At 38.7% G+C, this 13,584-nt stretch overlaps 1 protein-coding gene across 2 annotated transcripts in view; it reads right to left on the bottom strand.

Moving 5' to 3' along the window:
- The window catches only part of EMC2 (ER membrane protein complex subunit 2), a 40,062-nt gene extending 29,213 nt beyond the window's left edge, over positions 1–10,849 (bottom strand). For both annotated transcript variants that reach the window (XM_006753902.2, XM_006753904.2), the window contains exons 1-4: positions 10,770–10,849; positions 6,242–6,355; positions 5,668–5,732; positions 4,292–4,377 (exon numbers count right to left, since the gene is read on the bottom strand). In XM_006753902.2, coding sequence (XP_006753965.1) covers positions 4,292–4,377; positions 5,668–5,732; positions 6,242–6,355; positions 10,770–10,809 — 305 coding nt within the window. In that variant the 5' untranslated portion in view covers positions 10,810–10,849. The remainder of the gene's footprint in view (positions 1–4,291; positions 4,378–5,667; positions 5,733–6,241; positions 6,356–10,769) is intronic.
- Between the last annotated feature and the right edge of the window lie 2,735 nt (positions 10,850–13,584).

Raw genomic sequence — 13,584 nt, 5'->3', positions numbered from 1 at the left:
TATGAAGTAGCAACGAAAATAATGTTATGGTTGGGTCACAACATGAGGAACTGTATTTAAAGTGCCAGAAGGTTGAGAACCACTGCTCTAGAGGATCCTAATACACTGAAGATCAAGAAAAATTTACATTTAGTCAGCAATGTTCTGATACCTGTCTTTTTATCTGCGGGGTTTTTTAAAGAAAAATCTGGATTACACCCTCACAAACTGATTTCAGTAAAGTGGGGGCAAGGCAACTACTGATTTTTTAAAATTCCACATATTCTAATTTACACCATCATGTATGAGAATCAATGATTAATGATCCTATTTAGCAAAGACACACCTAACAGCCACTCTTTTATATAAAAAAATTAAAACTTTACTAAGTAAAATGGTGCTACGAGTTTCAATTAAAAAACCCCCACATAATCCTATATAATAAAAGGCTAATAAGCAAACCAACCGAATGGTGGAAAGACTGGTTGCTATGATGTACACTGATCACCAGGGGGCAGACACTCAACACAGAAGTTGCCCCCTGGTGGTCAGTGTGCTCCCACAAGGGGAGCACTGCTCAGTCAGAAGCCCTGAGCCAGGCTCATGGCTGGTGAGCACAGCAGTGGTGGTAGGAGCCTCTCCCGCCTCCACAGTAGTGCAAAGGATGTCCAACTGATAGCCCAGGCCCGCTTCCTGGGGAGTAGGCCTAAGCCGGAAGAGGGACATTCCCGAGGGTAGAAAAAATAAGCACATAAAGATGGCTTGCATTCTGCCCCTGACCTGACCTCAGATTCCTGGACTGTGAGAGGGTGCAGGCCAAGCTAAGGGACCGCGCCCCCCAAGTGCACGAATTTCGTGCACTGGGCTTCTAGTCTATATAATAAAAGTCTAGGTGACCATTACAGCAGAACCAGAATGACCGGTCACCATGATGTGTGCACTGACCACCAGGGGGCAGACGCTCAAAGCAGGAGCTGCCCCTTGGTGGTCAGTGCACTCCCACAGGGAGAGCGCCACTCAGCCAGAAGCTGGGCTCACGGCTGGCTCCTCCTCCGCGGCAGCTCTAAGGAGCAGCAAGCCAAGTGGTAAGGAGCAGTGAGCAGGAGGGTTGTAAGGAGCGATGGGTCCCGGACTGCGAGAGGGCGCAGGCCAGACTGAAGGACACCACCCACCCCCCCCAAGTGCACAAATTTCGTGCACCAGGCCTCTAGTAGTAATAATAATAATAATAATAATAATAATGATGATAATAATAATAATAAGGCTTAGTCCTGGCCGGTATGGCTCACATAGCTGGAGCATCATCAGGTCACATGCCCAGGTTTCAGTCGAGGTGTGTGCAGAAGGCAACCGATGGGTCGATGTTTCTCTCTCTCTCTTCACCTTCCTCTCTCTAAAATCAATAAAAACATTTTTTAAAAAGGCTTAAAGAAATTAAAGTTCACTGAGTTTCTTAGAAAACCTGAAGTAACACTTAACAATAAGTTCTTGTTACCATATCAATATTTTGTTTAGTTGGAAAGGAATAGTAAATATTAAAAACTAGTATCATTCAATCCCTCACAACATAATTTTAAAAATCATTCATCTTGGACTATGGAATGTATTCTGCTATTCATATATTTTAAGAATGGTTTAGGGACTCATATTACTTGAGATAAAACAAAAAAAAATTATTAGAGCAGCACACTGATTCAGGAGCAATCTTTTCAGATTTCTTCCATTCTGTCCTGATTCAAAATTAGTTTCTGCTAACCTAAACTAATACTATTTTATTTACTTTTTTATCTATATCCTCTGCTAACTCACAGAGAGGATACAAAGAGATTAAAATGTACACACAAACAAACATATAAGCCCAGGAGTGAAGGAGTTGAGAAAAATTATGTCAATAAATCCAGCTTAAAACAAACTACAATTGAGGTACAAGTTAATTGTCTTAACTGAAACAACAAGCTAAAAAGGCGAAAATAAGCTGATCTTAAAATACATGCATAAATTCAAAGGATTCAAAATAGTCAAAATAACCTTGGAGAAAAAAAAAACACACAAAGCTAAAGAATTCCCAATGCCCAATTTCAGAACTTAATACAAAGCCACAATATCAATAGAGTGTAGGATCAATATGGTGCAATATATGATAAGCCCAGAATTCAACCCTCACATTTATATTTAGTTGTTTTTAACAAGGGTGCCAAGACAAATAAGGAAAACATAGTCTTTTCAGCAAATGGTGCTGGGACACCTGAATATTCATATGCAGAAAAATGAAGATAGACACATACTTCGAACCATAAAAAATATTAAATCAAAATGAGTTAAAGACCCAAATGTAAAAATTAATACTATAAAACTCTTAAAAGATAGGCATAACCTTTGTGACCTTGGATAAGACAATGGTTTCTAGACATGACACCCAAAGTAAAAGAAAGAAAAAAAAATAAACCGGACTTAATAAAAGATCAAAAATTTGGTAATCAAAGGATACCACTAAGCCAGTGATTTTCAACCAGTGTGCTGTGGCCCACAGAAAATTTTCAAACATGCAGTACCTGACTATTAAGTCAGAAACAATGACTTCTTTTCCTTAGATTGTCAAATAAAAAAAAATGACAACAGCCAATATAACAATAGCCATCTGTGTGAATGAATCAAAATTATACCTTTTTTTGTCAGATCAACAAAAAATATATATATTGGTGTGCTGCAAAATTCTAATAATTACTTTATGTGTGCCTTGAGATGAAAAAGGTTGAAACTGCCACACTAAGCAAATGAAAAGAGTGTGAAACTATTTTTGCAAATCATCTATCTGATAAGTACCTTGTATCTAGACTATATATAAACAACTTTTACAACTAAATAATAAAAAGACAAATAACCCAATTTAAAAACAAAGAAGATATAGAAATGGTCAATAATTTTATGAAAGATGTTCAATATTTCTGGTTCCTAGAACAGCATGTAAAAATATCATGGAAGCTGTCACTCCCATCCACACAAGAAAAAAAGCTAAATTGAACAAACCAATAACTCTCTAGATCCATCAGAGAATTAAAGTCACAGGTCAAACCACTGCCCCCAAAATTAAGACATGTAAACACAGATAATCACAGCTTACTGTAGCAAGAAAACAGGACATAAGTGTTGACAAGAATGTGGAGAAAAGAGAACCCTTGTGCACCGTTTGTGGGAATATAATTTGGAACAACAACTATGGAAAACAGTATGGAGATTCCTTAAAAAAATTAAAAATAAAATTACCATTTAATCTAATAGTTCCACTTGTGGGTATTTATGTGAAGGAAACAAATGCACTCTCTTAAAAGATATATGCATCCCCATGTTCATGAAATCATTGTTTACAATAGCCAAGACATGGCTCAACCTAGGTGTCCATCAACAGATGAATGAGATTGTGACATGTATACAATGTAACTTTATTTACTCATAAAAATGAAGGAAATTCTGCCATTTATGACAACCTGGATGGACCTTGAGGACATTATGCTAAGTGTAGTAAGTCAGACAGGAAGACAAGTACTATATGATCTCACTCAAAAAGAACCTGAATTTACAGATCAAGAAAGCAGATTGGTGGTTGCAGAAGTGGGGGTGGGGCTGGAGGTGGGAGTGTGTGAAATGGGTGAAGAGGATCAAGCTTCCAGTTATAAATAATTAACAGCATGGTTACTATAGTTAACAAGACTGTATTATAATTGAAAGTTACTAAGAGAGCAAATTTTAAAAGTTCTTATGATTATGGGTGGTGATGGATAACTACTTACTATAATCGTTTCATTATACATATAAATCACATCATTATGTTGTATACCTGAAACTAATACAAAGGTATATGTCAATCATATCTCAATAAAAAAATTATTAATAATAGCTTCTATACCTTGAGTGCCTATGAGGGTCCTACACATATATTTGTAAGTCCCCCCAAAATTCTGAGAAGTTGGTAGTATTCTTGTTTTACAGAGGAGTGAAGCCAAAAAACCTTAAAGTTAAATAATTTGCTAGGTAAACAGTTAATAAATCCTAAAACCAGGATTATTTGAAGCCAATTCTTATTCCAAAATATAATCTATTTCATTAGCCCAGAGATGGGAAGTGGATTACACTTTTATGTCAAATCCTATTTATTGGGAGTAAAGGCCAGAATTTATGCTGAGATTACTCTGAATCTCAGGAGCAAGAGATCTTGCACAATCAATGATGCTGCCATAAGCATAGGAGAACATAAAGATAGGCCTCATATTTGCTGTTTTCAAATGGGACCACACTATTTATAAGACTCAGTTACCTTTCCATGGCTTCAAATCTCATGCCAGTTAGTCGCTTGACTCTGTGACTGCCAGGGAACTGTCTTCTCAACTCCTGAAGACAAAACTAAAAAAATAATTGGTAAACAAGACTTGAAAAGTAGTAATTATATTACACACACCAAATGAGCTACAAATAATGACCTACATAAGTCTTCAATGTATCTTCTTAAATAATATCACTAGTGTAATATAATGAAGTGATATTATCTAATGAATAATGGGATAAAAGGAGAAATCTGGATTATAGTGAAAGAAATCATCAGTTCTCAGACACTAATCATACTAATAAGTAGGAAAATAAGCAGATCATGTGTCCACTAATAACTTCAAATACTACCACCATATTACTTCTCAAAAATTGCCTACATAATGTGTTAAGCCCCATTTAAATGTCCACCACAGTTTCCTGGCATTTTCTTCCTAACTATGCATAAAGATTCTTTAGATAAAAATTAAGTTCTTTGATAGTACTTTTAAGTCCCTGGCAACTACTACTAATACTTTGCTTAATATTTCTCTGTTGAAATTATAATAATCTTGTCAGTACAAACATCCTGATTTGGGGCCGGGAGGAGCCTGCAACGTAGGTACGTGCCTTTGACTGGAATCGAACCCAGGATCCTTCAGTCTGCAGGTTGACGCTCTATCCACTGAGCCAAACTGGCTAGGGTGTATGCGGGATGCAACCAATCAATGTCTCTCTCTCTCACATTGATGTTTCTCTCTCCGTCTCTCCCCATCCCCTCCACTCTCTCTAAAAATCAATGGGAAAATGTCCTCAGGTAAGGATAAACAAAAAGCAAACAAACAAAGAAATAATTGTGAAAATTAAAGAAAGCATGATGTAAAGGATTTAGCATAGAACCTAGCAGATACGCACTCAAAATATAGCTATTATCACTCTCTATTTTAAAAGCAGCATTAGTAATTTAAGTCATGCTCTACAAATGTTAGGATTTTCTAATAGTTCAAGGTATACATTTACAATATTACAAAACAGTATAACAACATATACTATGAAAGATATTCAATAACCCAAAAGATAAACTTGTTTTAAATTATCTACTTCTCATTACATACTCTATAATATAGCATAATTCAACCGGTAAGCAGATAACCTTCAACTAATTTATCCTCTTCAGTAAAACTGGAATACTAAATATCTACTTCTCAGGATTGTTAAAAAGATGTAAGAACATACTGTGTTCAAAGTACCCAGTTAGGCCTACCTACCCTTAAGAGTAGCATTGAAAACCAGCTGTAGAAAGCATTCTATACAAGCCATATACTAAGTCTTATACATATAATCCATGAAGCATATTAAATATAAAATAAAATTAGTTTAAATACCTACCAATGCCAAGTCATCCCGACCATAGTCTAGAGCTGCAATCATCACCTGTTCATATATGATCCAAACTAGATACATAGAGAGAGAAAAAAACTAAATTTACTATAAAATCTCCCAACAGAAACTAGATAATGAATTCTTCCTGTTTGGTATTTTAGAGAAAAGTACTTATAACTGAAAATTATTTAGTGTATTTTATCAGCAATTAAGAAAAGAAGGTATCCTTATATGCTTCAGCAACGTAAAATATTTAAGTATCTTATCAAGTAAAAAAAAAAAAAATTCCAATTATCTAATACCTTTACTGTTCTAAAGGATTCTTTATGAAATACATTTTGAACAGACCAGATTGCAGCCCTGAGCTTTAAAACAAAAACGCTTATTTGATGGCTTTACTACTAACAGAAATTATAAAGCCTTCCCAAAATAAAGTATTAGTCTTCCTGAGAAGTTTTTAAAAAGTGACTATTACAGATAGATTGCTATAAACACTAGAAAAAATAAGATTTTTTAAAAAAAACTAAGAATGGCAAATAGACATGTGCTAAGCATAAATATAATAAGTTAAAAAACTTACTATCATCTCCAAGCTTAGAAGCATATTCATTAATTAATTCCTCTCCAACTTCCACAATTTGCTCACTATTTCTTGAGTTTTCATCTCTCCATTTTCTCATTTTATCTCGCATTTCTGAAAACAAGAAACTTGTTATAATGTGTGTGTGTGTGTGTGTGTGTGTGACTATGGGTGACTATGGGTGGTGCACACATAAAGTAATTATTAGAATTTTGGTGTACATTTTGATCAATGTCAAAATCACTAAAACGAAGTCAACTTTTTTTGATAAAGAAAATAAACTCACACTAATATAAAAGTCCATGTATCTCAAAGTTCATAAAGCAGAATACCAATTTAATAAGAAAGACAGATCCATTGGAAGACTACAAATATTATAAATAACGCAACTACCGTAATGAATGGCAGGAGTCCACTACAAAGATCCTCTATCCCTTTAAGCAATTATGTATCTTAACATTTTTGAGATTCTAGAAAATGTTCAGAATTTGACAAAAGCAAGGGATTATTTTCCCAAAAAAATGCATAAAATTATACATAGAAATCTCAAAAATTCAAGGTGTTCCTGAAGTTAGTCCACTGAGTCAAGAACATAAAATTTTCATAATCAGGGAATAATAGTAGCCCTTTAAGAAGCAGACTGCCCATGAACTAGAGACTAAAAGAGAAAAATTGATTCCCATCTGTCAAATATCTCATTTACCAATGGTCTTCAATTTTCACCAGTCTTACTCTACTTATTCATAATCAAATATTATTGAAATAACTTTCTAGGCCCAAGATAGAGCCACTTTTCTCCGGGTGCCATGTTAGCAAACTGAAACTTAAATAACTCTCAAGTCCCTGTAAATGCTCCACTTGATCAGAAATGCAGCATCTCCTATCAACTGAAAAAAAAAAAAGAAGTGAAATCTCATGGGATGTTCAATAGGATCTGTTATCTCAAATGTCTTCCTCAGTACTGTGTCCTCAAGAACTAGAACAGTGCCTGGTACAAAGTACTCAAATATATGTTTAATTAACATGCTATTTAGCATATCGGCTAAAGCTAGGTGTGGTAAAAATTGCCCAAAGACGACATTTAACCTTTTTTAGATCTCTTTGAAGTTATGAGACCTTTGAATTATTTTTTTCCCCAAAACAAGTACATGTTTACATACACTCAATTTTGCATATAATTTCAGGGAATTCATGGACCACTTAACACCTATGCCTACATCAGTAAGGAGCCTATATATCTCCAGTCTAATATAACCATTGATAATAAATTAAGAAGAGGATTAAGGAAAGAAGCATTGGAGACACCAAAATTAAAATGTAAGTAGATGTAGAGGAAAGCAAAGGAAAGGTCTAAGAAAATGAGAACCTTCATGTTATTAAGAAACCAAGGAAAGAATTTTTCAGAAGGCGGGAATCTGCAATGACAAATGTAGTATAGATGTACAAAAACACATAAACCTGGCATTAGGTCTCCCCAGAAACCTTACTGGAGTGACAGAGCATGGAAACCAATTTGTGGTTGTTTGAAGGACTGAATAAAAAGAGAGTAAGTAGCCCTAGCTGGTTTGGCTCAGTGGATAGGGCATCCGGCTAGGAACTGAAAGGTCCCAGGTTTGATTCTGGTCAAGGGCACATACCTCAGCTGCAAGCTTGATCCCTGGCCCTGAACCGGTGCATAAGGGAGGCAACCAAGCTCTCACATGGATGATTCTATCTCTCCCCTCCTTTCCACTCTCTAAGAAAATCAATGGAAAAATATTCTCGGGTGAAAAAGAAAAAGAAAAAAAGAGAGGAAGAAGAAACACTATGAACAACTAAACTGCCTTTATTTTACAAATTTTTTCACCAAATATTTATTTAGTGCCTACTAGATGCCAGGCACTGTGCAAGGTATCCTATCCATATCCTGACCAAATACCCTGGCCTAACCTCAATGAACCCTCCTTATAACTCTGTCCCACCTCCAAATCACTAAATAATAACTCCTCTAATAAACCTCAATAATTTTCAACTGGCTGAAAAAATAAACCATATATCCTACTTTTTTAATAGAACCTAATAGAGACAAGACGTTAGATGTACTTTTATAAACATGTGATCACTTCTCCTATAACAAGATTTACAGTACTCCTTGAACTAACCATTTCCACAACTTTAATTCATGATACGATTCAAAGGAATTCTTAAGGACCTAGGTAACAACTGACAGCCCTCATAGAAATATATAAAGAAATTATTCCAACACTAGAAAAATTACTTAGTTTTTCTGGTAACAGTTTATTAATGTTTATTATTAATCTAATTAACAATTCATTTAGTCAGCAAATACTGAGTTCCTCACATAAATCAGGCACTAGAACAAGAAGCCTGGCCCCTCCCTCCATTCTAGGAGAGAGAAAATTTTACAACTTGAACACAACTGGGCAAGTGCTTCAAGAGCATAAAAACACATAGTTAAAGGACGAGGGGCAGGTTTTGTTGCTTTTTTGTTTTTGTTGGTTTTCTTTCCCTTTTTAAAATTTTGGAGGGATGGGGAAGGGCTGTGGGATAGGCAAGGAAAACTCTTTAAAATATATGGCTGTTGGGGGGGATTTTGAGAAATGATGACATATAATGGGGACAAGAGTGGGACAATGAGGAAAGAACACTCCTGGTGGAAGGAACAGCATGCGCCCAGCCCTAATACAAGAGGCGCATGGCACATTTAGGGAATTCAACAAAAGCCAGCACTGTCAGCTCCGAGAGACAGAATAGTTTAAGACAAAGCTAGATTCCTAGGTGGGAGCCAGATCATTTTTCCTAAGCACTTAGTTTACAAACACTTTCACGTGTTTTCGCTCTTGTTCCTCAACAAACTTGTGACATAGTTATTATTTTAGAATGCCCACAAGGTAGTCCAAATTACTCAGTTAAATCACCCTGTCGGGTGGTACATACCTACTCATTCCTTAAGATTATATACCTGACACTACCACCTAAAGAACTTATATTGAACAAAGTTTCCAAACAGCACTTTCTAAAAACAAAAAGCATGATACATTCGCAACATTTTCAAAAAAAAAACATTAAAAATAACAGCCACCTATCTACCATCCAGCCTAAGAAACATGTCCTGAGAAGCCTTTTATAACTACATATTGACAGCCCTGACCAGTTTGGCTCACTGGATAGAGCATTGGCCTGGAGACTTAAAGGTCTCAGGTTCGATTCCCGGCAAGGGCCTGTACCTTGGTTGCAGGCACATCCCCAGTAGAGAGTGTGCAGGAGACAGCTGATTGATGCTTCTCTCTCATCCATGTTTCTAACTATCCCTCTCCCTTCCTCTCTGTAAAAAATCAATAAAATATATTTTAAACAAAAAACTACATATTTACAGGTTTGTCTTCATTCGACTGTGAACTCCATGAAGGTAGGGACTGTATGTTGCTTAATTTCTTATATCCAAGATATAGCACTAAGTGCTTTTCTTGTTTAATATCATGGAATTCTCCGACTCGGGTAGCAACACTGAGACTCACGATGGGCTGGAGGCCACAAAACCAATAATCACTGAATTCGGTTTAAGTATACAGGAATTTTACCTTTTCCCATATATATTTGCAACTCTGTGATCCTGGAGAGATTTATTCACCAGGGGTGAATACAACTTTCAAGACACAGGTGATCAGGCCATTGTTTAACCACTGAAACATGGCATTCCTTGAACACAGAAGCTGTGTAAGTCTCCTGTTAAACGCTGGGAATATGAATTTCAAATACAGGTATTTCCTGCACGAGAGAAACTCAAGGCTCTTCTCTCAAGCATGTTTCCGGCTCAAGTTTTCCACAAGGGAAAACAACTCTGTTACAGAACTGGGCCAAAGTTTGCTTCCCGACTTAAAGAACACACGTCACCTTACATTAAACCGGGATGGGGAAGAGGTCCAGCACCCGTGAGCACATGCCCAAGGTACCGGTCCTTTTTCCCTTCCGAAAAGACATTCCTGTGGGAGTAAGAAGGACGTCCTGCTGTGTATGTAAATGTGTTCCGGGGAGGAGTGGGACCAGGAGTCATTGAAAAGGGAAGGTGTCAGAACTCCAGCTTTGCAGAGGAAACCAGACGTAAAGCAGCAAGCAGAAGAATGGCATCTGTTCACAGGTCTCCCACACACCTTTTCCGCACCAAGTTGTAACCCTTCCTACACGGCGCTCAATGCAAGGGCCTTCCAGGTCCTGTACTTCTTGGCTGCAGGAACCTACCCGCCCTCCCCGTGCCGCCCAGGAGCCCCGGGTCCCGCCCGCCTCAAAGGAGAAGCTGCCCTGGGCCCCTGAATTGGTCTTGTCTCTCGCTGAACACAAGCGGTGGGGACCCCGCAGACACCGGTGGTCGGCCGGGCCAAGGTACAGGTCAGCCTCCACCTCCTCCCTGGCCGCCACCTCCACTCAGCCGGCTCAGAGAGCAGAGAGCTCAGCTCCCCAAGGGCACCAGGTGTCCCGCACCCGTTCCCAGGGCTTCTGGTCTTTCCGCGCCCGCTCCGCCTGTCGTTACCTTCCCAAGTGACATCGTAAAGCTCTGACACCTTCGCCATCTTCTCAGAGCCTAGAGGCAGCTGGGGGAGGGGGCGGAGACACGCGATCACGTGACGAATTACGACACCACTTCTCATTGGTTGAGAAAGCGCAGGGGGCGGGATCCGCGGCGCACGTGCGCGCGGCTTTGCGGAGGGGCTGTCGGGCCAGGGGGCGGGGCGAGCTGGGCGGCGCGCGGGCGGTGCCGGGACGTCGAGGACGCCCATACCGGGTAAGGGGGCGGGGCGAGTGGCGCTGGGAGGTGGAGGACGCTCTGGCGGCTGAGCTTGATGGGCGTGAGGTGTGTGTTTTAACCACGGAGTTTTAATGAATGCGGGATTTTAAATGTGTGCATTTCCGGCTTTTCGCTTTTCTCCGCCTAGGTGTGTTTATTCTCTTCCTACTCTCTAATCAGTTCCTTGTTCTCATGGCCTGCTGCAGCGCCACGTTCTGCCCGAATTCCTTATTTGTCCCCAACTTTCCTTCTTCAGCGGCATCTCTCTCCATTTATTTTTTTAAGGTTTGGCTAAACCGATACTCTCTAAGTTTTTCCTTAAGTCTCTTTGAGGGACTAAGTGGGATTCGGCTGTTGCCTATTAGGTACTGTGGGCAAAAAGGGGCCGCATGCTGACCTGACTGCCTCAGGGAAGGCCTGCGTGGGGCCTTGCAAACTCACATACCTGAAGGAACCTCAAAAGATGGTCTGAAGTTAGAACTGATTTAACTAAGCAGCTTGTGGTGGGTAGTCCCGTCCCAGGTGGGTAGCTTCCCTGACAAAGGTCAGGCTTTACCTTAACGGCTGTTGTCTTTTTGCATCTACAATAACATATCGTTGCAATATCAAAAGTAATTTTCCTTTTCCCTGGACCCTTCAAAGCATAGGCACCACTCCAGGGAGACCACAAATCCTCTCGTTATTAATTATTGGCTGTTAATTATCCTATACCCACCTGTGTAAAAGAAGCCTGTGTCTGTCATTTTACTTTTCATCCAATCCCAGAGGTTTCCCCCACCTCCCTAATTGATCACCAATGGATTTCATGAAACCCACATATGTCTCCTCTTTTGATTGTAATGTACACAGTAAGGTGCAAAACGGCCATTCTCAGAGCATTATCTCCATCTGTTGAGATTTTGCTTCCCAGCAATTGTGGACAGTTTATCTCAAATAAGCTCATTGACATTCTTCACGGGTTTGCATGTTTCTTAAATTGACAGGACCTGTGGCCTAGGGCTTCTTTATGCCCCATGCAATGTCTTTGTGCCACCCCATAGCCTTAACACTCCTCGAATCAGTCTGCCTGTCACTCTAGATTTGAAACTCCATGAGAGCAGCCAATATGTCAGTGCTTATGAATAAGTGAAATACTAAATAGATGTACAAACCCTACACTTCGCTCCTCCTAACCTCACCAGGGAGCCTCCTTCCCTACCTTTCCCACCTGGCTAATTGCTATCAGGAACCTTTGGATCTAGCCAGGGAGAAATGTCTGGAGTGGAAGCCAAAAATTTGGAAGTCATAAGCATATATTTAGTATTTGAAGCAATGAGAACACAAAATTATAAAGGGGGGAATATGTAAAGTGAGGAAAGAAGGCTAAAAATTCCTGCATAACAGCCATAGTTAAGAGTTCATGAAAAAAGGGAATCAACATTGAGAAAGAGAGTCCTATCCCACAAGCTCAGGAAGTAGAGTTAAAAAAAAAAAGCAGCCAATTAATTTTACCTCTCCCAACTTCTTACCATAGTATGTGGCATACACATACAAATTAATATTTGTACTAAATTGTTGATGCCCAACATTTCTTTGACTTTTTGAGGAGGTAAAAGGCCTACAGCGGTTCTCAACCTGTGGGTCACGACATCTTTGGGGGCCGAACGACCCTTTCACAGGGGTCGCCTAAGACCATCGGAAAACACATATACAACTACATATTGTTTTGTGATTCATCACTATGCTTTAATTATGTTCAATTTGTAACAATGAAATTGGGGGTCACCACAACATGAGGAACTGTATTAAAGGGTCTCGGCATGAGGAAGGTTGAGAACCACTGGCCTAGAAGATTTCTTTTAAAAATGTGCAATGGATATCAATTAATGGTTACAACTAATTGAGGGTGTAAATATTTCTAGTCACTTAAATGCCCTTATAGCTAGCTACTTATTGTGTATTATGCAATAAATCATATTTGACACTAGGTTTAAAAAGGTCATTTTCAGAATTTTTGAGCTGGAATATAATCTCATTGTAGGCTTAGAACAGTGGTTCCTAATGTGGGGCACACCCCACAGGGAGGCAATTTGATTTTTAAGGGGGCAATGAGTTATTAACAATGAATTTTTTGCATTTCTTATGGTTCTAGGGGCCTTGTGACATGTTTATGCATTTCAGCATTATATGTTTTGAAACTTTATTTTCTATTCTTTCATATCACTTCATATTATTATTATTATTTTTAACAATTCCTTAGTGATTTCTTCCTCAGCACTTCAACTATCCTTTCGTTCTTTTATTTTTCTCTTTCATGGATGCCATGTTCTTTGGAAGCTTGTTTAAACCAAGTTCATGGCCTTTTAGGCTTTCTCCACATGAAAAGGAGTTCAGTTTTTGAATAATAAGATTTATATGTCACGTGGGGAGGGGCATCAGGATTTTAGAGATGCTTAGTTGGGGCATGGCCAAAAAATGGTTGGGAACCACTGGCTTAGAAGGTACGTATGATTCTTTGGAACAATATTAAAGTTTTCTGCTTGCAGCCATACTAAGGAATACATTTTACATCATCATACAG

The sequence above is a fragment of the Myotis davidii genome, unplaced genomic scaffold (assembly GCF_000327345.1).
Source record: "Myotis davidii unplaced genomic scaffold, ASM32734v1 scaffold1012, whole genome shotgun sequence".
Taxonomy (NCBI): Eukaryota; Metazoa; Chordata; class Mammalia; order Chiroptera; family Vespertilionidae; genus Myotis; species Myotis davidii.
Note: the sequence above shows the minus strand (reverse complement) of the source record. Positions and strands in the feature narration are given on the sequence as shown.